Below are 27045 nucleotides of genomic sequence, written 5' to 3' on the forward strand. Positions count from 1 at the left end.
TTCATTTTTTAAAACGTTTTATTACAATTTCTCGTCGCTTGGGGCTTGGCTGCACAAAAAAATATATATTTATATATATATAAATATACATATTGCATTTAGTTAATAGTAAACGCTCGTGTGTGTTAATGCTAAATGTTGTTCCTTAGGTAATCGGTATGCAAAATGTTAGATTCCTTGTGAGTTCCTTTAATTTGTAATCAACTGGTTTTTGTGTATATCGCTCTTGTGAAAGCAATGGCAACGGCATACAGCATATGTAATTGTCGACTTTGGGTTGAAATCGCATCTGTCCAGGTGAAGGTACGTACTGCTTACAACTTACAACTATTAAACGTTACTTTCGTTATTGCCGGCAGCCTGTTTGGCTGCCAATCCTCCGGCGGCCACACGGGTGCGGGTAAATTTACTAATGGACGTGGGCGATGCGGAAGCGGAGGCGACTGCGGCAGCAGCGTCCAAACGGAGACTATTCCCGGCCGGATAGACACAGCCCTTGGCCCGACGACGTCCCGCCGGAGAGCCGGAGCTCCAATCACCGATTTGTACTAGGCTGGGCATATCCTCGCTCCTGGAGAAGACGAACTCCTCGGACGATAGCCGTTTCCTCACCCTGCCACCAACAACATCCGGTCGCTTGCCATTGCTCAGCGGCGATGGTGAGGCTGGTGCCACCAGTGCCGGTGTTTCCAACGTGCTGCCACCGCCGAGAACGGGAAAATGGGACTCCAGCACGCCGGGTCGCATGAGTATCTCGTCCAGGTGGGTGCCAGAGCCACCGGTACCACCGTTCTGCCGGGCCGGTGTGGCAAACTGTTCCAGCGATGAGCTGGCACTGTAGAAACTAGTGTCTGTGGAGCCCAATCCTATGGCGGCACCACCAGATCCGCCGGCAAACTCAGTGCCGCACTTTCCGTGCTCCGAGCGAGTGCAGCAGCCACGCTGGACATCCCGATCGCAGGGACAGTGTGGACACAGTCGCAGGCAGTCCGCGTCCGTCAGGATATCGCTATCGCTGAACGTCAACTTTTTGGCCGGCTGCGTTTGCCTCGTCGCATCCGGATCCCCGTCCAGCGGATCGGCGGACTTGGAACTCTGCACCGCATTGGCACCGTGCGGCAGCTGCAATCTCTGCAGGCTGTGAGCCGACGCAGACTCGAAGCTATCGTCGCTGGAGTCCAGACTATGTGTCGCTGGCGATTGATCCGGAAAGATGCGCGGAAAGGTGATGAACACACGACCCAGCCGTTTGTACTGGTCCAGATTTCTGGTGTCCTCTGCACAGCCCGCCAGATTCTCGCTGAATTTGGGCGCCCGCCTCATAACCTTGGGCGTATGCAGCTGCGACTCGAAGATGTCCTCGAGTGGAACTTTCGGACCGCCCACGCCCACGGCCACGCCCATGTGCTGCAGATAGCGCTCAATGCTGTTGGCCAGGCTAATGGGAACGCTGGTGCGCGAGGAGACGCTAGAGATTTCGGACAGCGTTTCGGGACTGGCCAGCGGGGCCAGGCCATACCAGTCGTCGTGCAGGAGATCCACACCAGGTACCGCACCCGCATCGGAAGCTCTACGAAGCGCCTGGATTTGGGCAAGCGGCAGCGAACGTGGCTTCTTCTCGGAGTGTTGGCGACCAAGCAGTAACCTCTCCGGCAGCGTTGGCGGCGGAGTGAGGGCCATATCGAATGCCACCGCCTTTAGGCGTTGCGGTATGGCTATCTCCTCCGTATCCGGTTCGGGATTAACAATCACCGTGGCCGTCGTCTCAGCGCTAATCAGCGAGGGACTCTGCCGCAGCGCCACCGTGGCCAGGCTGTCGTCCAGAGCACTTGATATGTCATACGGCGTGGTTGCCGAGCTCAGGAGCGATGAGGCCGCCGATGCTAGCCGCTGATTCGACTGTACACCGGGCTGGAGTGGAGCCGATCCGTTGGTGAACGACGTCTCCAGACAGAGCTTGTGCTGGGCGGTCGGCGTTAGGACGAGGCAGTTGCTCAGGTTCGTGTAGGAACTTTGCGAGGGTCGCTTGCAGTGTTGCGTTTGCGACAGCGAGTTCTGCATCTGGTCGGGATTCGTACGCGGCTCGAATCTCATGGCATCCGTCGGCGCACTGTGGCCGCTGCAGTCCGGCGGTTCCACGTCCGTATCGTGTGCTGCTTCGTTCGATCCGGTGGAGAATGCATTCGAGGTCTGGCGCTGGGGCTTGCGTGGCCCACTCGTTGTTACAACCTAAAGACGAGTAGCGAAAGTGTTGAGGATCAGTGTTTGATTATGCGAGATCATTTAACTTAGATCTAAGTTGTGGTCCTACTGAAATGTTAAACCGATTGATTGACTGATGGATCTGTTTTCGTTAATATACATAATGGTGTTGGTTAAGGAATTAAATATTTGTTTTTTGTTTTTATTTGAATTTTTGTATATTCCATAATCAAAACAGATCAAGCAATCAATTAATCCTGAGCTTCACAACTGGTAGTTACATACAAATGCAGAAAGAGACGAGTAGATGTTGCGAGCGAGAGTGGGATGCATGTATGTACAGTTTTACAGATGAGCGAGAGTGGAAAGAGATAGTAGCAGATGCAGTTAGCGAGTGACTTAGTACAGTTGCGTCAAAGTTAAGCGAGTGGAACGAGGATGTGGGTACAGTTGCTCATGGTTCGATAGTTCGCTGTGGTGACGGTGTGTGGTTTGAGGGTGGGTGGGAGCTTACGGGTGCGAGACACAATATCGATATTGGTTTTCGTTGTACATACACAGCGAGTACGATAACATTTAGAGAGTTTAGTTTACAAAATTGGATAGGTTGTTGGTTTTTTTTTTTTTTTTATATTTTGTTTGAGGTTAGGTTGAGAGCGGGAGAGAGAAATATACATAGAGAGAGATAGAGAGAGAGAGAGACTTGTAATTCGGTTGACATATTTAAAAATTTTGTTTGGTTTTAACGAGAGCAAAATGGAAAGTTGGTTTAGTCTTTTGTTTAATGATAACAAATTTATATAGAAGGCGGGCGGCTGTACCTGGTATCTGTATTTTGTGTTGTCGTAGTTGTTGTTGTTGTAACTGTTGTAGTTGTAGTTATTGTCGTGTTATCATTACGTCTACGAGTGGTACATGCCTTTACGGTTCGATCTCTACAAGACACGACCTGTGCACATCCACATCACCGGATGATCGGGTCACAAACAAATCGGTTAAATCGGTATTCGTTTATCAATTATCGATATTCGTTAAGTTCCATAAAAGAAGCAAAACAAAAGCATAATTAAATACATCAGTGATTACAAAAGTTCGTCGCATATTGTACTAGCTATGATCTGAATCGAATCATTTAGGGTCGGGGACGGGTTGTTTAATCAATCGCTCAAGGGTTTATCCTATTTATAGCCTGATCCACTGCTCTCTCATTGCAACTAGCACACATACGGATACGGGACCGGGTCTCCTCCCAGCTCAGCAAATGCCATACGTTTCATCTACCATATAAGTATTGGTTTATTGGTTTTGCCATTCCTTAAGATTTACAACAACCATTCCCATGCAGCAGATATTTTTATAGGAGTTGTGTATAGGTAGTATGATAGAGTGTGTTGTGTATTTGTAGTGAAAGCATAAAGGGTTAAACTAAAAAAAACTTACCAAATCAAATCCACATAAAGAACTCAAATGAAATCATCATCAAACGTGTGGGTATATTGGCTATTCAAAACCAATAATATACTGTAAACTGCTTTCCATCTAGCGCAGCGATTTCTTGAACATCTTTAGTCCACCGAAATCGGGATTAAATAAACATTCTGGTGTTGTAAACAGGGCTACTTACAAGATGTGCTAATACTTTATAATATTTACCATTACCGATTTCAAAAGTATTTCAAAGCATAAAATAAAATTAAAGAATTAATCATATTTTAGCACTTGTACGTAGCACAAGTGGGTATATTCGTCATATAAAAAACAAACAGTTTACGCTTTAAAGTGAAAATATATAAGAGATATTTGGAGAGCGTGATGGAAACACGGAGATTTTGAAAACGAAATGCATATTACATCTGTTCAACTTTAACATTAAATGGACAAGCTTTACTGAAGCCATACAAACAAAATACAAGTATATAAATATAAATTTAACTTAGGCGTTTAAGTGTAAACATTCAAAGTCCATTGTCAATGCCTAACACAGCGATAAATACAATAAAGTTAATGGATTTTGGTTATACGTGTGTTGTGCTGGCTAAGTATCGGTTCCATTCTCTGGACATACCAAAGCAAAATGTTGTTTGTTGTATATATATCAAAAACAGAAGGGCAATAAATAAATATATATAAACAAATCAATGTCGACAAATTTAGCATCATTGAAATTATAAGCGATAGTTGGCCTTAGACTAGATAACGTTTAACGTAATTGAGTTTACATATAGATAAATAGGCATCGGTGTAAATATGCTTGTCATGACTGTGTGTGGGTGGTTTTTCGTGTTCGCTTGGCTCTTGTGTTTGTGAGTTTTGGTTGCTTTGTGGCTTGTGGTCATGGGTTTTGCGAACTGTTTTGCATTGCGGTTTGCGGTTCGCGACCTCTGACCTTAAGGCTAGACTAAGGGCAAGGTACAGTACAGTACAGTACAGTAGACGAATCAACTAACTAGATAGGTGCTGCGTACTCTAGATATGCTATAGGGCTATAGTTAGACTATATACGGTTCTAGGACAACGACGAAGACGACGGGGAAGGTGTAGGGTGTCAATCAATCAATCATTCCATATTCAACTCGATTCCAATGCCGGCCGTCCGTCCATTCGACCGGAACTGATCAACTGGCTGTGGAATAGCTGTGCACCGAAGAGCCGCGCTCGTCGTCGAACTCGGCAATTACCTTCTTGAGGGCGGCGAGCACCTTGTCGGGCATGTGATCCTGCAGCATCACCGGCGAGATGAGCACCTCATCGAAGTCCGTGGAGTCGGCCCAGATGGCCTGGTAAACGGGCTCCCGATTCTTTAGAACATTTCTGCAAAATACACAAGAGCTTCATTGCAATAGTTTACTTTTGGCGTATTTAAACTAACTATAGAACTACTTTCTAATGTATTACACAAATTCCCACCAACTAAATTTTAGTTGGGGACCAATTTAGTTGTCACAGAAATCTTTTTAAATTTTATTTGTTTCAATAACACGAAATCTCTACTTGTCTAATATATATTAATGTGTTATCGATATTAGATATCTACTTGATTTATTACAGAATGATGGGGATACAAAAATCAACACAACTACATAACTATCAAGTTGCCACAAAGTTATATATTCAATGTATATACATTTTCATAGAATATATAGTTTATTATTCTTAAGGTCTGAAAAGATTTCCGTGACGCTGGCCATTAAAAGTAGTTGTTACTTAAATTTTTGGGTCCAATATCATGCTGGATCTGCTATATCAAACACAAATTATAAGGATAATAGCCCAGCTCATATACGAGAGCGAGAGAGGGCGACAACGAGAGAAGGATATAGGGTCGAAGGACCTCATTTCACGAACCGAATTCTCATCTGAAAGTATGCTCTTTTTGCGAAACTATTCAGCGATCTATTTCAGATGAGAGTTGAGCTCGTGTAGAGATGGGACCATGCATGCTTCGGTGATTTGATTGTCTCATGCAACAAAGATTAACCAAAATGGGATGTGAGGGAAGTCTTCTAACAGAATAAATAGATCTATAAAATTCTCGGGCTGTCACTAGGTCAACACACAAACCAAACAAGCTAACACACAGAGAAGGTGTGCGAAAGAAAGAGACAGAGGGCGAGCATAAACACGAGCAGAGTGGGATAGACATATGTAGACAGAAAGAGAGAGAGAGAGAGACAGACAGGAGAGATAGATAGAGATAGAGATCGAGTTGAGTTACGGCAGCGCTGCTCAAGCTCTTCATCTTTCAATCTTTTGGATGCGTGTGTGCTCGTATCTGCATCTGTGGGCGATGCGCTTTGTAGCTGTGTGCGTGTGTACATATATGTGTGTCGATGTGGATGTGGGTGTTGTGTGTGTGAGTGTGTGCCTACCTCCAACCACTGTCGTATTTTTGCCTGAAAAACATTTTGGTAACATTATTTTCTGTTCTCATTGACTGGGTTTTGGGGACGGTGGGGCAAACAGAAATCGACCAAACACGATCAGCAACACAAAACATAATCAAACAAGACAAAACCAAACCAAACCAAACGAAACCAATTGAAACGATAACAAGTGAAAGTTGTCGCTCGAGAACTCCGCCGACAGCAGGCTACCATTTATACATATGTACATACAACATCATAAAAGCACATGATCCTAAACTACGACCCATTATATAAGGATACCTAGTTCTTCCAAGATTTTGAAAGTCAAATTTGATCTTAAAGAACTCTCTGCCTTTCTGTTACTTATGGGATTCTGAAGAAAGCGTGTCTGCGTCTGGATATTCACTATGGCCCTACATTCTGAAAGTATGCAAGTAATCGCATTACGGCCAACGAAATGGAGCACTTGTGAACTTAATAATTGAAGCAGCACGTTTCGGCCATAAGTCACGTGGGTATGTCAATTCGTGGATGACAATTAGGGTCTGCCAGCGAACCACAAAGGGCCCAAACTGGATAGAGAGTTCAGTGCCCCTTCCCGATGACGAGATCATCAGCTGTATCTATGCATCTCTACGGATGGGACGAGACGATCGATTAACATACAAGATAGTGTCAAGCGACGGCAACACAAGCCTGATGTCATTGCGAATGAGTCAGTTGCGGATCAACTTGACATTTCACTTGACTCCAGCAGCACTCTCACTGCGGCGATAAGCACTGGCTAATCGCACCTCAATTAGCACAGACCTTGGGCCAGAGGCGGATCTCGTATCGCGAATCAAACAAATAAACATCAACAAATAAATCAGGGTGTGGGTCAGGAGGTCGGGTTGCGAGATCGAGGAGGAAACAAATGCGGATGCGGCCAGCTGTCGCACTTATTTCCAGCTCATCGGACTCAAGCTACTCACTCGTCGGGCTTGGGATGGTGCCGCACAATGTGAATGATGCGACCGGGCGGATATAAGGGCTGGTGCAGGGTTAAAGCTATCGAGCTGTCCGTCGGATGAGCGCTGGTCGAACGTGCAGTGCCGCGCTCCTGAAATAATCAAGATAAGCACCTTTTAGTACACCATACAAGTGGAATGAGTTATGAGCTAATTACCTCCTGGTACTGATTAATGTGCGTGTCCTGGCAGGACATGTTGACCACGGAAGTGGGCTCGGGTCCACAGCCACAGCAGATGACCGAACAGGAAATGGTCTTCCACTAAAACGATATAAAATATAGAAAGAACTCATTGAGTTCCATATTCGTGAATATGGTATAAATGGAAATCACCTTGGGATCCACGCTGCGCTGAATGGCATTGATAAGGTCCGCTCGCAGGGCCTCCATTTGATTGAGTCCGATGCGCGGCACTACGTCCTTGCCCAGGACCACCGAGGTGATGAACGACTTTGAGTACTCCACGGCGGGCATACTGAAAGCGAAGCATAAGTTAGAATTTTAACGGGAACGAGCGTTGCCAGAGCATAACCCTAACCCACCTGAGCAGACCTCCTGGCGGCGAGTAACTAAAGCACTGGAGCGTGGGATGCTCGGGCTTTAGGAGAATGGCGAGTATGGCCGCTGTGCCTGCGCCCAGCGAATGGCCCACCAGCACCAGGTCAAAGGTGTGCGTCTGGCGGTCCGGATTCCGTTGCAGTGCCCGCTCGATGAGGTTTTCCTCTTGCAGCTTGTTGCGTATGTAGATCGCCGCTTGCACCATCCCCTTGTGGCCCAGCCAATCGTCACGCGGCGGCTGCAGCGGCAACACTTCACCCTCGGCATTCAGATCCGTAAGGATGTCCTTCATGCTAAGTGTACCACGTATGCTGATCACAACCGATCGATGCGTGTAGTCGATGGCCACAAAGAATGGCGTCTCGCCCACGTCCACGTGATAGGTGGCATAAACGATATCGATGTCGCCCAGCTGTAGCGTCTTCTTAAGCGCCGCATAGTTGCACAGGCAGCAGTTGTCCTGGATCACCTCCGTATCATCACTTGTGCCGCAACAGCAGCCAAAGCATCTGAACATATTAGATTCAATTAAATTTGTTTACGAAATGTATTATCATGTGTCGATGGCTATACTCACTTCAGTTCCGGCACCAAGTGCCACATCTTGCTGCGATTGATGATGACGTACATGGGCCAGCCGTAAGCGCCCTGGGCAAAGTACATGTAGTGGATGACCGTTTGAAAGAAGTCATAGTTTTTGGCATCGTTGAGTGCTAGGAACTGGGTCCGCTCCGTGATCGGTACGCCGCTGAGGAACTCGTAGGTGCCATTCTTGCGCTGCCGCACAATGGCCTCGCGTTCAAGACGCTGAAACTTGCGTAGCAGTACTAATCCCGCCACCACATCCGATGGCACCACGTCCAGCTCCCGAAAGAAGTCGCTCAGCAGGCGGGCAATATCCGTGAACGAGTTCCGGTTGCGCTCCGAGGAGCCCATGCAGCAGAACAGCAGGCGGCAGCGATGATCCCAACTGTCCTGGTAGGCACGCATCACTTTCCTGTGCGTTTGCATAACAATTAAATGATTAAATGATATATGAGTTATCTAATCGCAAATGAGCTCACCTTTGTCGCCAGTTGCGGTTCATACTGTTGCTCCGCTTATAGTTAAAACGAGACTCCGTCTCGCGCATGGATCGCTGGTACTTCTTCATCTTTACCCAGGATCTGCCGGCAGCATCGAAGGTGCACCATATCGTAATGAGGGTGATCACCACCAGGGCCCAATTGCAGATGATAATTGCTGTGATAAAAAAATTTTCGACAAATATTAGTTAAATGTTATGTATATAAAGAATATAACAACATAGCAAAGTATATAAATCTTTTGAACAGCGCAACCAATTGTTTAAAGAGTCGTGTGTAGCGATATAGCTCACCTATGTAGACCTTTTTGGGATCATCGATGGGTGCAGTGGTGTAGTAATGCCCCAGCCAAACGGAGCCCACCGCCAGCCAGGCAATATCGAACAGGATTACCACTGCAATGAATAAAATAATGAATATATAGAATTGTTTAAGGTGTGCAGCCTTTAGTGCTAACTTACGGCTCTTGAGATATATCCAGATGTTGATTGAGGTGCGCGCCTCGGCATCCAGAATGCTGCCACGCATCGAGATCACACATATACCTATTTCTACACATATTGAAACTGCAAAACAGGATGATTATCAATACAGAATCCACTCAAATTCAATAGGTATACTTACAAAATAGTATCAACAAGTAGCCTATTAGATGATAGAACAATAATTTTACGCTTAAAATTCGTGTATTATACTCAAAGATAACCAACGAGACGCTAACAATCACAAAACTGTCACACAAATCGGGTTGAAGAAAGAGAAAAACACGAAAAATAATTATGAACAATAATCGGTGACGAGGTTAAATGTACGTCGCTACTTACCATATAAAATGAATCGTCAGGAGAAATGCGCCCGGCACCACGAGATCATCGGAGCCCACAGACCAGCGACGTCTGAAGACCACAAGTCCAGGCATCTAAAATCAAGAAAATTAGTTTAAACTAATGTACATAATATGCATAAACATAATCATAAAAAATCAGTCGTTATTTAGGTTCGCAACAATAAAAAGGCAACCCACAGTAATGTGGTATTTAAAAAGTGCAACACTGCGTATGAGTGATAATCTTAAGGTTGCTTATAAAGTACATCACTCATACGCAGTGTGTGCGTTATGCCTTTACAGATCCTGGCAACTAAAAAAACAATCATGATTATTTTATGCACCTTGCATTAACTTAGCAACCCACTTGGGTCGCAGCTGTTCAAAAATTGCACGATATAAGCTTGCAGCTTAGAAGTCAGATATTTGTGCTTCCGCTCCAAATTGTAATCCCCTTGGAAATTAAGGGGCAACTCTTGCAGCATTCAAATGCTCAATGGTCATGCCTGCATGCAAATATGCAAAGCGAACGACTTTGGAGCAGCTTAAGGTTCCACCCACCGCAGACCACACCAGAGAACTGCAGCAAGCCACCGGCACTCAAAGTGCACCCGCTAAACACCGGGTGTCTCAGCACCCAAATTTAGATGTTATTAAATAATTTTTAGACTTAATTAACACTATTCTATTTACTATTGTTCTAGCTGGCATTCAAAGTGATATTATAAAATTATAAGTAAGATAGCTGAAAGTATTACGTTACATTAAAAGGAAATAATGAATAAAATTAAATATGTACTTAATAATACTAAGTTCTAAATACTTAATACTAAATAATACTAAATACTTAATACTAAATAATACTAAATACGTAATACTAAATAATACTAAATACTAAATAATACTAAATACTAAATAATACCAAATACTTAATACTAAATAATACTAAATACTTAATACTAAATAATACCAAATAATACCAAAATTTAGGTGCCCTTCTCTGCGCTTCTCAAAAGTCCTACATAAGCAAACCACTTTTTCCATTTTTTTTTTTTAAATACTAAATGTGAGTGAGTAGTGCAGTGATTTTATGTGGCAGCAGAGGATATCAACAATGTGATTTCGACCTACTGGAGGAAGTGCCTGAGCTAGCTATTTTCCAGGAGCTACAACCAGCTGTCAGTTCTGACGTGGAAAGAGATTGAGGAAAGGGGTGAGTACCCGGGGGAAATGGAGAGGGACGCTTAACTTTATCACTTTTGGCTGCGGCTTTTTGTTTTTTTCTCTCATCTTAAAAACAAAAATTATACATTCATAAAGTTAAAAATGGAAAGCAAATATTAAAAATTTTAACAAAGCAAATAAAATAATATATAAAAAAGAAATGTCTACTGACATGTCTAAACTGAGGGACATTTTCTCTGCGTGTAACAACTTGTTGGGCGTTGTGTGGGTCATCATGTTTGGAAAACCCCCCATAATCGCTGGCTTGACATTGCCTCGGGTTCCGATAAGGCGCTCCCGACATGGCAATCGTAGAATTGAGTAGGAATGCATGCTGATATTTGCATATCCGTAAACTCGGGAATTAACTAGACTAACTAACTAACAACGCCTTATCGACTTATCAGTCACACGAGTGCCAGCCAAATGATTCACATATGTAGTTTATGGGCGGCATAATCAATGCGTTAAATCAATTGCGATTTCGCAAAGTTCACATGTGCCATATCACCATTAGATATTACAATGCCAAAGATTTTGCCAGCGGCTTATTTATAGACTAAATGGGTTTACGATCGCAGTCAATATAAACATAAACAAGCAAATAATAAACTAATTGAGTGCCCCCCGACTAGAAACTAGAAAATCTAAAATTCTATATACTAACAACCTTGAACATTTGTACCATTTTAAAAGCAAATTTCAATCATTCTAATATCTTATAAAACACATTAGCATGGCTAGTTCTTGCTATCTACCCATGGTTTTCTAATCAATTTGTATTTATATAAACATTATATCGCTCGGTAGTGGGCATCCATTTATTCTGATTATTATATGTGTTGTTCAAGGTAATTAAAATTTTCCGAGTGCTATAACAACAGTAATCGGATAATCATTAAATAAATGAAATGAGCTTATCCATTAAAATGTCATTTGCATATATTATTTACAAAACAACCAGACACAGTAATTGTTGCTATATGTTAGTGTATGTAAGTAACATAGACAAGTCGAGTAATATTGGCAGTATATAAAAGAAAATCTATACCTATGTATAAACAAACTATAATATCGACATGGAAAATTTCAAACGGAATTTTCAAATGCTGAACATTTTAAGTTTAAACGGTGTTGTTAATGCGAAAATGTTTTGGCAATATAAAATGTTTTTGTCTGTTTTATGGAGATATTATCGTTAAGGAAAGTAAACATCAAAAATGCTGACATTAAAGAACTACTTAAATGGGTTCAAAAATTTAACAATGAAATTAAGTGAAATGAAATTTGGAAATACTGTCAGTGAATCTTGACAAATTAAACAAAGAAGCTAGGATATAATATTCTAAATCGGTTTTTAAATCGATATTCTTTAAAGCAAACTAAGGTTTATTGCGATAGCCTTTGGTCTTAGCCCTTGCGTAAGTAATTTCCCATCAAATATTAAGTCGCAAGTCGAGAACCCGTCGATCTTAATTATAACTTTGGCCTTCTTCAGCTGGAAAGCTAATTTCAAATGCTGACCTTTGCATTGAAGATGTGGAGCTGTGCTCGAGTCTCTCTCAACTAAATGGAACGGATTTCGGTGACAGATTGCATTTCTGCAATATTTATCACCTACCCGTCGGTGGCTTAAAGTTCGAGCTGCGTAATTTCAAGGCTATTGATCCAACTGGCTGTTCTTATCGGCAAACATTTACCTTTCGCCAGCGTAACGGGAGCACACCGGGCCAAATATCAAAGGTGAAGGCAGCCAAAGTTGCAATCGAAAGGCGCAGCAAACTTTGGCTTTGCCATTGCCATTGCCATTGGCCTCGCTGAACTGAAATGAACTGAACTTTAAGCGACAATGGACGAGGATGACTGACTGTGACGATGCGGTGTCGATGTGGATGACGAGCCATGATTTTGCATTTATTTGCACACCATCTCGCCACTTTCCAATGTGGGCAATGAGGCATGATATGGAACCTGGGGGGCACGGGCAGAAAGAACAATGCCGAGGAACTGGCCACAGGCAGCTTGAAAACCCATTACAGCCACTGCAGGTATGAATGGTCATTATACCCCACTGTTTTCTCTATGTGCACTTGCAGAAAAAAATAGATCCTTTCTAGGGATTTTTGTTTTCTAAACTTAGCTTCTCGTTATTAAGATAATAAAGGGGTTATCAACGAGATAAATACTATATGCATTAGAACAATAAAGTATTTACATTGTTTTTCCCAAGACTATGCAAAATTTGTGCTAGTGTAGTGCGAAAAACCACGCAGCTGTTGAAGAAGCCGTAATGGGGCAAGGGCAGAGTAATTGATGGCAATCAGTCTTTTGTTCTGTCTCCGTCATATATCGCAGCATATTCAATTATTCAGTTATTGCCATTATAAATGATGATAATTCCTGTCACGGGTATTGGCTGAATAATCATCCATAGCTAGCACATTTCGCAGCAATATTTCGATTAGATTCTGTGGGATAGTTGTGTAGTGTGTGTCTGGTGCTTCATGGTCCCAATAAATTACACACCTGTATCGATCTTTTATTGGATGAATCGCGGCTGTGACCTGCGTTCTAGGTACTGGCAACTGGCAACTGCAAACAGGTCCCGCACGATAAGATAGACCCGTTGCAAGCACGAACTTATCTACAATGTCTTTGCAAAAGGGTGAGGTACGAACAGGTGGCATGCACTCACCGCCGCCACTCGAACACCGAACAAATTGCCCCGTTATCATTGCCATCGCATCGGAAAAGTGAAATGGTTTAGTGAATCCGTGGTGAACAGCCTTGATGGGTGCAATTAACAACTGGATTTACGATAAGCCATTAAAGCCATTTACTAAACGTGTGTGTTTTGCAGTGAACTTCAATTTGGAAGCAAATTGATAGTACGACATACACATGTCAATTAATTCCAAGAAAGAGCTTTTGCTCACCGATTTTTATCTTCATTTTTCGTACAACATCTCACTTGAAGTGATTAGGTTTTGTTATTGAAATTTATTTTAAAATTTAAAATGGAAGAATCGTAATTAAATTTCCAATCGAACTGTGTTTTCCGAAAAAATTATATTTTTTTCTCTTTTTTTTTTTATTTTTTGACGATGATTTTTGTATTTCTGCCGAAAATTGATTTTCTGTTTTTTTGCGCCTATAAATATCAGTATTTTGATCAGAACATTAGCAATATTGGTCCGAATATGGAATGTCATACTTTGTTGAGCTCGTAATTAAATTTCCAATCGAACTGTGTGTTCAAAAAAAAATTCTATGTCGTTCCAATTTTTTGCAAATTTTGATTATGGTACCCCTTACAAAAAATGCGAAAAAATGGCCAAAAATTATTTTGACACAGTCGGTCAAAAAGTGATTTGGTTGGTTAGTATTGGTAATTAGGAGTAAAAAACTGTTATTCTTTTCGCTTTCTGACCATTTTCAGCCAAGTTATACAGAAAATGCCAATCGTAAATATTGAAATTTTGGCGAAAATCGATTTTCTGTTTTTTTGCGATTATAAATATCAGTATTTTGATCAGAACATTCGAAATATTGGTCCGAATATGGAATGCCATTTAAATGCTTACTTAATTTCCAAGCACTGTATCACACTAATTGCTCGGAACGTTTAAAATTAAATTAAACTATCAGCATTGCCTTTTACAATTAAGTTTCTATCGCTGTGTCAAGAATGTGTTCTGAGTCAGAAAATGTTGGTAACTTTTACACTTTATGACAGATTAATTGCAATTCACTTTAATTTCAGACTGAAGTGCCAGCTTTGCTAAAGAAATAATTCAAATTGACGTTGCTGAGAATTGTTTTCAATTTGCCAATGTTTCCGTAGTTGAAGTGCATTTGAAAACAAAGACAAATTGGACTATTGTAATTACTCAAAATGGATTTATCGGCTGATATTGGCAAATAAATTTTAATTTTTTTTGACAACTTTGAGAATACTTTCAAACAGATACGCACACACAAATTTCAAACAATTAAATTCTAAATTATGGTCAAGGTTGTGGAGGACATTTTTGGGATTGCGAACAATCCGTTTACCAAGCAGGCACAAGTGATACGTCGCTACACAATGACCAACACCAATCGCCTGTCGGTGGCCGTCATCCAGCTGGGCGCCACCATCCAGAGCATTCAAGTGCCAGATGCCTATCACCAGTTGTCCGATGTGGTCCTCGGATTCGATGATGTTGCCGGGTATACAAAGTATAGAAACTACCATTTCGGTTGCACGCTAGGCAGAGTCTCGGATGTGGTGGGCAATGGGGAGTTCATCATGGACGAGCGGCGGGTTGTTGTGTCGAAAAATCATCACGGCCAGAAGCACCAGATTAATGGTGGCTTTGTGGGCTTCGATCAGGTCATTTGGGATTTGGAAATGAAGAGACCGGATGGCGTCACCTTGCGGCATGTGTCGCCGGATGGACACGAAGGATATCCTGGCACCTTGAAGGTGCTGCTTCACTTCACAATCGATGACGACAATCGGTTCTTTATACAAATCGAAGCCACCACTAACCAAACGACGCCGGTGAATATATCCAATCAAATCATCTTTAATCTAGCCGGCCAGACAACCGGAATCAAGGGCATTTTCGACCATCAAATCAACATTGAGGCAATGGAAACGATGGAAACCTCTGCTCCCGACGAACTTCCCACGGGTCGATTTAAGAACGTCAATGATTCCGTATACGATATCCGATTGCCCGTATTCATGGGCGATCGAGTGCGTCAGTTTGAACATAAGCCGGTGAAGGGTTACGATGTTTGCTTTGCTCTCGACAAGGAATTTGATGTAATTAAAACGCGTTATGTGGGCAGGTTTTTGCATCCGGATTCGGGCAGATATATGGAGATATTCAGCAATCAGCCGTGTGTGAAATTAACCACCGCCAATTGTTTCCCCCAGGAACCACTTGGTGAGCCACCGATATTGGGTAAAAGGTGCACCCGCTATTGGCAGCATTGTGGTTTTAGTCTGCAGCTACTTAACTATCCGGATGCCGTAAATCAGCCGGATTTTCCACGCATCTTCATCAATCCGGGGGAGCTTTATTTCCATGAAACCATCTATCATTTTGGCGTTCAGGAATCGTGGAAGTGCTGTGCCGATCCGGAGGAACTGGAAGCCCTAGGCGAAGAACCACTGCGGAAACCAATGGCTTGATCACAGCTACTTAGGTAGCTGGTATGAGGAGCACAGAGAAGGGCGCTTCGAAAAATCAGCGCTCTATTAAGGTGTTTCCCATTTTTGTTTGGTAATAATTTATATGGAAAATGAATTTCAAGGCAAATAACTAGTTAAATATTATGAAAAGTGCGTTATGCTGTATAAAATTGAAAGTTTATTCAAATAATAAGTACATACATTTGAGTTATTTATTATAGCAAATGGAATGCATATTTTCTATAAATGCCTGTTGAAGGGATTTCTGTATTATTAAGTGGTTATAACGGGTGTTTTTTTTAGAGGTATAGAACTTTAAGTTGGCATTACTGTTCAAGATGGCGACCGATTTAACAGCTGTCAAGTGATTTATTCTCAGTTTGGTTTGGCAATTCGTCATGCGTGCTTACAAAATCCAACTCGTGCAAGAATTGAAACCAAACGATCATCAAGCAAGGCGTAGATTCGTCGAATGGGCCCAAAACGAGATTGCTGTTGTTCCCGATTTTTCATAAGCCTCCAAGATCTTGTGATTTAACACCGCTAGACTACTTTTTGTGGGGCTATGTAAAGTCATTGGTCTATGCGGATAAGCCACAAACGCTAAACCATTTGGAAGACAACATTCGCCGTGTTATTGCCGATATACGGCCAAATATTGGAAAAAGTCATTGCAAATTGGACGTCCAGATTGGACTACATCCGAGCCAGCCGTGGCGGTCATATGCCAGAAATCATATTTAAAATGTAATGCCACAAGATTATCTTTCATGTCAATAAAATTCATGTCAATCGAATAATCCATCGTTGTTTTATTGCAATTTAAAGTTCTATACCTCTAAAAAAAACACCCTATACAAAATAACACAAAATAAAGCCCTCAAGCTCAATAGGGAAATGGGCAGGAAGTTGCGCTAGTTAATAGAAACGTAATTTGTTTCCCATTTCCCGGAAACTCGTGGCGTAACAAGTGCTTATGAAGGATAAATGGAACTACACCGACATTTCAGTACATTACGTTTATGCCTGCTGGCTGCGAATAAATAAATGGATTCCAAGAATGAGCTATAACAATTGAGGCATTTGGAAAATGTATTTAAGATTTCAACTCTTCAGTTTAGCTAATGAATTAGCAGTGGTGCCAGAGAAAGAACGCACAGAACCTGCGGGAAAATCGTTTGTAAAGCTCATGGAGCGACCCTCGAACATGAATAGGCGGCTAATGGGGCATCTGGCACGTTTTGGATCGATTGGAAATGTAACCTGATGTTTTGTGTACCCCAGATTGTTGACTGTTTGCATTTGGTAATACTAAATTTAGCAAACGCTGCCTGCGAATCCATTTACTTAAAGTCTATAAAAAGCGAAAGCGAAAGCCAGCGGACGGTACGAAACGGGGAATATCGATCTAAATTTAGGTGGACCGCTGGTGGCATTTTGGCATTGGTGTTTAGTGGCGTTATGGGACCGTTTTTCCGCAAAATTTGGCCATTCGAATTTGGCATTTGAATTTCCATCTCGGCGGCTTATGTTGCCCAGTTATTTGGCACATAAATTAGTTGGATTTTAGACCATTTCGGGGTACGCGACACACAAAGGTAAATTTCCGCACACACTCGCCCACGGAAACTGCAGTTCGGCCTCCAGGGGGTTAATTGCACTGCATCCCCCGCTTCCGTCCATTTTGCATTTTACTCTTTACCCTCTACCAACCAGCTTCCCCTCGCCACCGTTTATGAATAACTTTATAAACCCAGGCCGCACACTCTGATTGTGGTTTCCACTTCCGTTTCAGCCATATTATATAGTTTCAGCATTCGCGTGACGCACTCCCTCTCTGCCAAGCAATTAAAAAAAAATCCAGGGCCCAAAAAAGAAAAACAAATTTACAAAGGGCCATGCACTCGGAGAAAATATTATAAAGAATTATTTCAAAAATTAAATGTATTGACATCAATTTGTTTGGTTTATTCAATGTATACTTTATATGAAATTCAACATAAATATAAAGCAATTAAAACAAAAACATTTTAAGCCATAATTTGGCTGAGATTTATTTTCATTATACTTGTCAAGGGTGTCGACCAGGTCGACTGGGCAGAAGGACAAAGGGGGTGTGGGTGTTTTTGGGCGGCATGGAAAACAGCGAGCCTGCGCTTTGAGAAAGGTAAACACACATAGGAACTCGGCTGGTTGGGGATCTAATGAGGGAGTTTGGTTTGCCAGCATTTTCGCCAACGAGCCGCTAATGTTACGCCCAGCCCCTCGAAATGGGATTTCTGCCCCAATTTTTTTTCCGAAATACCTATGTTTCATGGCACACACTCACAAACGCTAGTTTAGTGGCATAACTCAAAAAATTCATGAATGTGTATAGAACTAAGCTGACTAGTAAGATTGCATACTTTGATTTGGGTTTCAATTACTTCACACTTTCATGTATAATTTCATTATCAGCGATGATTCATTACGAACTTATTTATTTTTGTCACGCATCGTAATCTCTTGCCCTTAGCTGATTAATCTGCGATTTGATTTTAAATTAATACATCATTTTCATAGACTCGTTATTTTTTGTTTGACAGTTCAATCAAATGGCTTTGAAAGTGATTGACTGCCTACCGCAACACTTGGTAATTTTTTAAAAATTTGCTCATATCAAAAGAAAAGTTTTTATTATAGTACAACATGCGTATATGCATTATTTGTTGCCAAAAAGTTAAGCTTTCAGTGATAACAGTTTGTTTCCAGAAATTAACTAGTAGCGAAGGCAATATTTGCGTGACCTAAATTCTGGTCTTGTGTAACCGGCAATCACGTCGTAGATCTATGACACCGATGTCTATGTCCCTGTCAATATAGCACATCGGTGGCTGATTGACAGTCCCATCACTAACACCATTATCCATCACTTCGCTGGGACAAAGCCTTTGTGTTATTTGTTGCAATTGGATCAGAATCGAGCAAAAAAGCCCAGGCTCGACAGACAGACTTGTGCACGATATACGCACATCAAGCAGATATCTACATATCTACTTTCATGTCTATGTACATACATACATATCGCTTTTTATATGGCGGGCATATCCTTTGTTTGTTGGTAGGCAAAATGCGTCGGCAGTGGAGCAAAGGAAAAGCGGTTGGGAAAACCAGGAAAAGCCAGGCAAGCGAGGGAAACTGAGGAAAACTGGGGGGGTCGCGTCATAAAAACAATGTCATCACAAGGCAGAGCGTGTCGGGCGGAAATCAACTAAAAGGCCAATGCCAGTGGCACTCGGAGACAGTGCGAAAGGGACGGTGAGTGAGCGGCAAAGAGAGATGGCAGCTATGGGTAAGAACAAGATGGGAGATAGAACGACCAAGCGGCAAGCGGCAGTGGCAAAAGTTGCGCCAGGAACCAAACAAGAGCAACAACAATAACCAAACGAAAGTTTTATGGCAATAATGACGAGTCCCGTTTAATGACGATAGAGATAAAGACGATGATGTTGGCTGTGGATGTGGATGTGGATGTGGATGAGCCATAGCGAATATATCGCGCATAAACGCGGGCACATATAAAATAAAAGCGCTGCATATGTCAAGGATACACTTCAAATCGAAGCTAGTTTGTGCCGTTAGCATTTTGTACTATATGTACTTAACCTACCACAAAAATGAGATATCAATACACTTATACGAACTTTTTGTACTAGTAATGCAAGAATCTGAAACAATTATTGACAAGCTTCTAAGTTAAATCACCAAAATTCTGCCAGTGCCGAACACGACACAATAAACAGGAGCATAAATAGCTATCCTTGCTCGGGATTTTCAGTTTAGTTTGGCTTGGTTTTCGGCTTTCATGACAGGACCAAATGGAAAAAAAAGCAAGGCAAGAATGCTGTTCATTTGACATTTTTAAGCAATTTCCATCTTGAGTTTGTTTGTTTTTTGTTATTTTCTTGGTAAATTTGTATATGCGCTGTGGAAAGATTTTCTAAGAGCTTTTCATTGCTTTGCATCTTTAATTTCCTTAGTCCGCTATTTCTTTTATTTCATCGCATTTTGGTATTTATTATATCCAATGGAATGTGGCAGGGCATGAAGGAAATGGCGGAAAAGGAAGGAAAATGCTAGCAGGACAAAGATAAAGGGCAAGCAGGAAACACGCAAAGAATGCTGCTGCCAGCTCTGGATTTGTGACCCAAAAAGAACGAGTTACAATATACATACATAAATTTAAACAAATTCCGCCCAAGTGTTTCAAATTTAATTAGGGGTTTCTGCCATTTATTTATAGCATTGCAAAAAATGCCACTTTTGGCACAAAAGTTAAATACTTTATACAAAAAATCAAATGCTTCTTTTTCACTTATTTTAGAACGATTTTTTCAAAATTTAAAATATTTCGTATTTTTAGTTAAGTAATTTCTAGTTTGCTGCTTAAATAAAATTTATCGTTGTGTATTATTTATTTTCAATTAAAATGTTACGCATGCTGTTGGCAACCAAAATTGAAATCCATACCCAACAATAATTGTAAAATGTAATTAAAAACAGCATCTACACCACATTCATTTGAGAGAAAAAAAAAACAAAAAGAAGTTAAAACATAGTGTGAATTGCATGCGTGCAGCATAAACAATAAGAATAAAAGTGGGTGGAAAACCACTCACACAGCCACAAACAAAAACACTGCAAGAAAACAATAGCAAGAGTTTCTTAAGACGATAGAAAAGGCTTTCGTACGTTGGTTTTCCGGCTTTATTGTTACGAGGTGAAAAATGGGCATACAAATCCACAGTGAAAAACAGGAAAAATATTATGTTTTATAAGCAAATAAGATATTGATAACATACGATTAATCTTTATAAAATAATAACAGTGTTTTGGGGTTTAAAATAGTTATTTTCAAAATAGGAATGTTGAATGTGTCATAATTATTCGAGATATATTTTAATATCTATAAATACAAGACACTCTGACACTCTGTCTTTTAAGTGCTGTTTTCCATTGAAGACAGAGAGATGTGAAAATTGTAAATGGGGGAGTGGAAAAGACGACGTGTTGAGTGCTACAATTTTCATCTTTCTGTCTTCTTTTCTGCGGCGGCATTTTCTCCGCAGGCTGCACAAGAAATGGAGAAAAAACAACAAAACAATGGAAAACGCTTTAGATAGCGAGTTTTCCGACTTTGAGACACCCACTACACACTGCATTGCTGCAATGCTTCCTTATTCCTGTTACATACTTTCCAGCCCAAACAATGTACCCCTTTAACACCAAATTAGCAGGTATGAAAATCGCACCGAGTGCAGGAAGAACGCTCCAAATGTCTAGAGCCTGCACAAGTATGCAATTGTTTGTGGCAAACAAAATGCCAAACAGATAAAGTCCGAAAACAAACAAGAGCACAGAAAAGTTTGTGGACAAGAAATAACTGAAATTGAAAACATATTGAGGCATTACCTTTGCAACTGTGACAAAGGCATATTTATTTTAACTTAACTTAACAATCTTAATGGAATTTTTGATATTAACTTTGAATTTTATTATATTAATAACAATCTTGACTTCTTTTTCCAGAGTGTGAAAGATAGTAAGAAACAGAAACAGAAGCTAGAAGAGGAAGAGGTCTACTGTGACCGGTTAGGCAAAAGACGGTGGTGAGTTTTTCAAACTTCACACACCGTACACACATATACCCTCGTACCTCGTACCTCGTAACTACCCACCCATCTTTGGTGTTTCTTCAACAACCCTCCTCGAATTTTACTGGAGCATGGAGCAAATGCGTGGATGACACACACAATAGCAGCAACAGCAACAATAAACAATACAGTGCACTGCCCGTAGAGTGGAACCAAGAAAGCAGAACATTTCCTATACTCTTTAAGTTCACTGTACGGATAAATAAATGAATGAAATAAATACGGAAAAAGTCGTCAAACTGAATGAATGCTCTGTTGAAAATTTTGTTGCCTACTTGCAGGCGTTCCAATTTCAGATAGATATATTTTGCAAACATATTCATTTTTTTAAGACTATTGGAACTAAAGCTATATAGTTTTATGCTGCAATGGAATACCCTAGCCAATGTCTTGTTTCAGATATTAAGAGGTTCCGGATGACTGATTCGAGGGTATACTGTGGTAGCAAGGCGAGCAAGGAAGACGATTTCCATTCCAGCACAAACGAAATCCGCTAAAACTCGCCGATGGCCGTCATGGTGGATGATGATGGGTGGTAAGGTGGGTGGTTGGGTGGGTGATTGGGTGGTTGGATGGCTCGTAAGGTGGCACAAGTGACGCTTTAGCTTATGGCGACAGCCTGGCAGCTTTGACATTTGCATGTGTATTATGCGTGGTCCTCTGGGCATGTGTTTGTATGGCGAGTTGTCGCCAATACACACACACACACACATCAACACACTCGCGAATGCCAGAGCATCCTCCTAGATGGGAAAAATCCTTCAAAGTTCACAAACAGAACAACAGGCAACAAAATCATCGCCTCATCGCAGTTTTTCAAGTCTTTTTTTTTTTTTGTTTTTTGCTCCATTTTTGTTCTCTTTGAGAGCTAGACATATGGACAGCTGGTCGAAAGGACAGCAGGACAGCAGAACAGCACCCTTGACATTTTGCAATCGAGCTTTTGGACACAGAGATTGGATGATATTGGATGGCCATCTGATCCAGATATAAACTGATCAATTACCAACTGCGCTTGCTGGCATAATTGGCCTTCAAAAGTCATTAGCCTCGTTGCACTTTGTAACTACAAAATCACAATAAAACAATGAATGGAAACAATATCAGTGGGGAATATCTTATATTTATATCTTATATCTGTAGAAACTCATTTCCAAATGTTCGATTTATAGAAGAGCAAAGCTATTAGACCCCTGGATTACTTGTAATATAAAATCAATTTGAAGTTATTTATTGCAATCCGAACTCCGCTAAACAGGACTTTGTGGTGCAGCCAAGATTTATCGGCTCATTCCTGGTTCGCTTTCTGGTTGTCATCGCATCCGCGGGATACCATCTCCTCGGTACAGCCAACTCCAGAGGCGGTGTGCTGGCCCAGAAAACTGAGACCAAAACCGAAACAAAACACACATATTCCATATAGCACATGTTCCATCCGCAATCCTTCGTCGCGATTCCTCCTCCGCATCTGACAGAAGAAGCTTGAAGGGCTGTTGCTGCTGCTGCTGCTGCTCCTGCTCCTTCGGTTGTCGTCCCCAAAAATAACTAACCCCCGAGGAGAGAGCATGGGCCACACGCCAGTTTTTTGTGGGGGGGGGGGGGGGGGGGGGATCGGCTATAGTAAATGGCAAAATGGAATGCTTGGACATGAACACAGAGCACCGAAGCTGGCAGGGAAACACGGCTACGCCGGCTACGAAAAAACCAGCAAATAAGTTTGTATTTTCGGCTGGCGTCTGTCGCACTCCCCCCTTTCCCCCTTTCGTCACAAATTCCTTTAGCATCTTACCAGCCCTCACTTTTCCATTTTCCCCGCTGGCAGGCGCCAGTCATCCCCGAAAATTGCCACCCACCTTGCATACACGGTGGGAAATGATTAACCAACGTTGCGACCATAGGCATTTTCTATAGCAGTGCAAAGTGAAAAAGTACACCACAGTCAAGTGCCGCGACTATAAGATACCCATTACTCAAATAATGAAGCAAGACAGAGTTTAAAATTGAGATGCATGAGTGAAATATATAAATGATGCTCATCGGTAGTCGAAGTTTATTGTTTATTTTTAGCACTTTTGTTTAATATTATTTTTTTATTTTTTGTTTCTTCTATTTTCATATATATTCCTTGCTGTCTCCTTCTGTTAAACGATAATTTCAATCACTCAGGACTCAGAACTGGGGATGACTTTTATCTGGCCGGAAATCGTTATCATCGGGAAAATGTGGGGGTTGGTCGCACTCAACGAGATTCTAAACTTTTTAAGTCGTATACCTCTAAAACGGGGATGACATTTATCTAGCTTTTTATCGCATTCTGGTAGGAAAAAAAACGAAAAATTTATTCAAGCGTCCTTTTTCAATTAATTTAGGTTTTACTGTATGTTGGAAATTCATCTTTATAATATGCAATTAAATTAGGAATGCAATAATAATAAATGCAATTAAATTTTAGTTTTAAACGTCACATATTCAAAACTAATTGTTGGGCTGTCCATGCTTTCAATTTCAGAAAATTAGATTATAAGTGCATTGATTCATTACATTAGATAGTATAATGGAACCATCATACAATGAAAGTGATTGAACTATTATCGAGCGAACCAGAGCATCCATTACAATTCATTTGACTAATCGCTGAATTCGCATTTCCATTATGCAATTGAAGTGAATAATTTCGTGGAACGAGGCGCATTCCAATTTTCCGTCGACTGTCAAACTTTGAACTACATTTGTAGTTTCTTTTCTTTGTGTGTGCTTATTATGCTGTGTCTACAATTTGGCAAAATTACAAACCAAACAGTAAAATCAGCACTATGAGAGTGTGTGTGTGTTTGTCAGAAATAAGCAGTAAATATATATTTAAATATATATATACATATATTATATATAGATAGATGAGTGCAGCCAGATGGAAGACAAGTGTGTGCACCGAGAAAAAATATTACCAAGTATAAGGACTTATAAATGTCTTCTAAGTTTTAGGTTTAGTTTTAAGATTTAAACAAATTGGTAACGTGATAACGAATGATTAAGATTAATTTCATTTTTAAAATATAATATGGAATTTAAAATGCTCTTTGTGTAAAGACTGTAATTGTATAGGGTATCTCTTATTTTAAAACTTTTTCAGACAATGGAAAAAAGTGCAACGAATGCTTACCGCAATTTGTTGTTGCCAGCGCGTCGCTGGCTGCAGTCGGGCGTCGCTGCTGACGCCGCTGCTCCTTTGGCTGCTGCGGTCGCAAGAGAAAAAAGTTGGCAACTTTTGATGTTTGTTGTTTTGGCTGCGCGTTTCTTTTGTTTTTTTTTTGTTTGGTTATAATTTATTCTTGGCTTCGGTTAACGCTTTTCACCGATCCGCTGCTTTTTACAATATTCTATGGCTTTTATTTTACGCTGCTTTGCTGCTTCGGTTGCACTTTAACACACAAAATTCCATAACATTAAAAAAATATAGAGAAAAAACATTTCACGCTTGGCTTCATTAGCATTATTGTTTGCTTATTTTTTATTCGTGTGGTTTTCTTTTAACACTTTCTCGTTCGAGAAAGTGAAATGAAATGGAGGTGGATGGAAAGAAGGAGATATAATAAGAGCAACTAAACTAGCTAGATTTCATAGAATTTTGTTTGTGGCTATCATTTATACGTTTCTACTAATTACTGCTGATTTCGTTTCTAGAATAAAGCTTTAATTATCAAGCTAAATTTGCGAATTACAATGCAAAATGTGGACCAAGTACAAAGAGAATTATTAGCAAAACTAAGCGACTAATTTGTCTTTTGGCCTCTCGAAATTCAAACGAACGTGTTCGAGGCAATAAAGTACAACTATTATTGTACCCGGTATATTGAGTTAATGGCCCCATAAGAACATTTTTTATTCAGCGTTTTATGTGCCCATAAAAGTATAGTTATGCTTTTATTTAAGCAGAATTAATTCAGTTCCTTAGCCTCTGGAAAACCTTAAGATATTTCATGGAGTGTTAAATGTTCCAAGATTTAAAACACTGCTGAGTGCTTTGAAAACTACATAGGCACCTTTAAGAACCAATCCGATTCAGGATGCTGCTAATTATTAAGGAAGCTACTGGATTCGCTTAATCTCGTTTTCATCTTCGTCGTTAGCCGAGTACCGAGTAACGGTATCGGATGGTATCGAGTACCGGCACCGAATGCCGAGCACCGTTAGGCAGCTGCTTTTAATGAGCCTGAACTTTCACACCGCTGCACCAGAATGTAAAACTATTATGTACACGGGAAAAAACAAGTGCTCAAGTCATTGGAAAGAAAATTAATAAGGAATATTATTTTTTTCAGAATCATATTTAATGTTAAATAATTAAAGAACATGGCTATTAACTGAAAGAAACTTTTTTGTGCTGTGTAACTAGAAAACTTGGCAGAAATGCTCGATCGCTTTGCTACTTCGTATTGATCAACTGAAAAGAGCGGGCATTAAACGGCTTTATAATTATCGTATTGAGGCCACTTTTACTTTAACTTTTACTTTTCTTGCAGTGTAGCGCCGACGGCCTTGGCGGCTAATTACCGGCGACCGGTAATGCGGTCGCTGCGCCGCCGACGCTGCGTTGGCGGCGCAGCCTTAATCCCGCTCGAACGGATTAAGTCGATGATGCTGGAATGGAATGGCTTCGGCTGCAGGTGAATCGATAAATGGAAATCGCTACTCCCCTCTCTTTCTCTCTCTCTCTCTCCCACTCTCTTTACATCTCCGCTACTCTTTGCCTTCTTCTTTCTTTTGCTTTCTGTTTACACTTATTTACCATTCAGTTTTTGCTGCTTTTTCGCTTTACACACAAACACACACACATACACATATAGACGCGGTTATGTAGAACAACCACTAAAGCACCGTTAGTCCATCAGCATCCAAAGAAATTCGAATTGTCTTGCCGCTAACACTGCCGGCGTCGCAGTCGCTATCTGCGTCGACGTCGGCGACCTCATGTTGTTGTTCTTGTACTTCTTGTACGCTGATGCTTCTTCTTCCTTTCTTTTGCTTTTTCCTATGGAATTTACACATACGATTCTGTGTTTACGTTCTTGTGCCGCGATTTAAGTACTGTTATAACTTTTGCCTGTCATCACTAGTTTGCTTTTCTTGTCTTGTTTATTTTTGTGCTTTTGCATAAATTCCCGGCTAACAAATATATATTTTCGTTTGTTTTATTTATGCACCGCGCAGTTCTTATTGTTGTTGTCGTTTTTCTTTTTTGCGGGGGAGATGCGACGCGCACGCAGCGTCGTCAATGGAGAAAAATAAAAGAGAAAGCGCCCGCTCAGCTCAGCCAGTCTCCGTTGACCGCGCGGTCGGCGAGCTTTCTTGCAACTGACTTTCGAGTTTCCACGCGAAACTTTCGATTTCCTTTTC

General features: G+C 41.2%; 2 protein-coding genes across 13 annotated transcripts; one reads left to right on the forward strand and one right to left on the reverse strand.

Annotated features, from left to right (window-relative positions):
• On the reverse strand, window positions 1-27018 carry LOC120456855 (diacylglycerol lipase-alpha). Of its 12 annotated transcripts, none has more exons than XM_039643919.2 (16): window positions 26488-27018; window positions 24812-25069; window positions 9548-9642; window positions 9348-9454; window positions 9185-9289; window positions 9017-9118; window positions 8703-8880; window positions 8216-8635; window positions 7623-8147; window positions 7414-7555; window positions 7237-7341; window positions 7043-7170; window positions 6072-6095; window positions 4881-5013; window positions 3024-3151; window positions 1-2215 (listed from the first exon to the last, which is right to left on the reverse strand). In XM_039643919.2, exons 3-16 carry the CDS (start codon window positions 9640-9642, stop codon window positions 331-333), a joined length of 4077 nt encoding a protein of 1358 aa, XP_039499853.1. In that variant the 5' UTR covers window positions 24812-25069; window positions 26488-27018; the 3' UTR covers window positions 1-330. The 12 variants fall into 12 exon arrangements, with proteins under 12 accessions (XP_039499853.1, XP_039499852.1, XP_039499855.1 ...); XM_039643918.2 differs by having other exon boundaries at window positions 26438-27018; XM_039643927.2 differs by having other exon boundaries at window positions 2096-2229; window positions 26438-27009.
• On the forward strand, window positions 14698-16154 carry LOC120456872 (galactose mutarotase). The gene has a single exon (XM_039643969.2). It carries the CDS (start codon window positions 14780-14782, stop codon window positions 15956-15958), a length of 1179 nt encoding a protein of 392 aa, XP_039499903.1. The 5' UTR covers window positions 14698-14779; the 3' UTR covers window positions 15959-16154.
• Window positions 27019-27045: the final 27 nt, after the last annotated feature.

This window comes from Drosophila santomea, chromosome X (assembly GCF_016746245.2).
Source record: "Drosophila santomea strain STO CAGO 1482 chromosome X, Prin_Dsan_1.1, whole genome shotgun sequence".
Taxonomy (NCBI): Eukaryota; Metazoa; Arthropoda; class Insecta; order Diptera; family Drosophilidae; genus Drosophila; species Drosophila santomea.

Bases quoted from the DNA above. Each gene is read 5' to 3' on its own strand.
- LOC120456855 (XM_039643919.2), bottom strand. From the start codon at position 9,642: ATGCCTGGACTTGTGGTCTTCAGACGTCGCTGGTCTGTGGGCTCCGAT. The intron at 9,290-9,347 runs GTAAGTATACCT...CCTGTTTTGCAG, and splicing joins CTACTTGTTGATACTATTTT to TTTCAATATGTGTAGAAATA. The intron at 5,014-6,071 runs GTAGGCACACAC...TGTATTTTGCAG, and splicing joins AAATACGACAGTGGTTGGAG to AAATGTTCTAAAGAATCGGG.
- LOC120456872 (XM_039643969.2), top strand. From the start codon at position 14,780: ATGGTCAAGGTTGTGGAGGACATTTTTGGGATTGCGAACAATCCGTTT.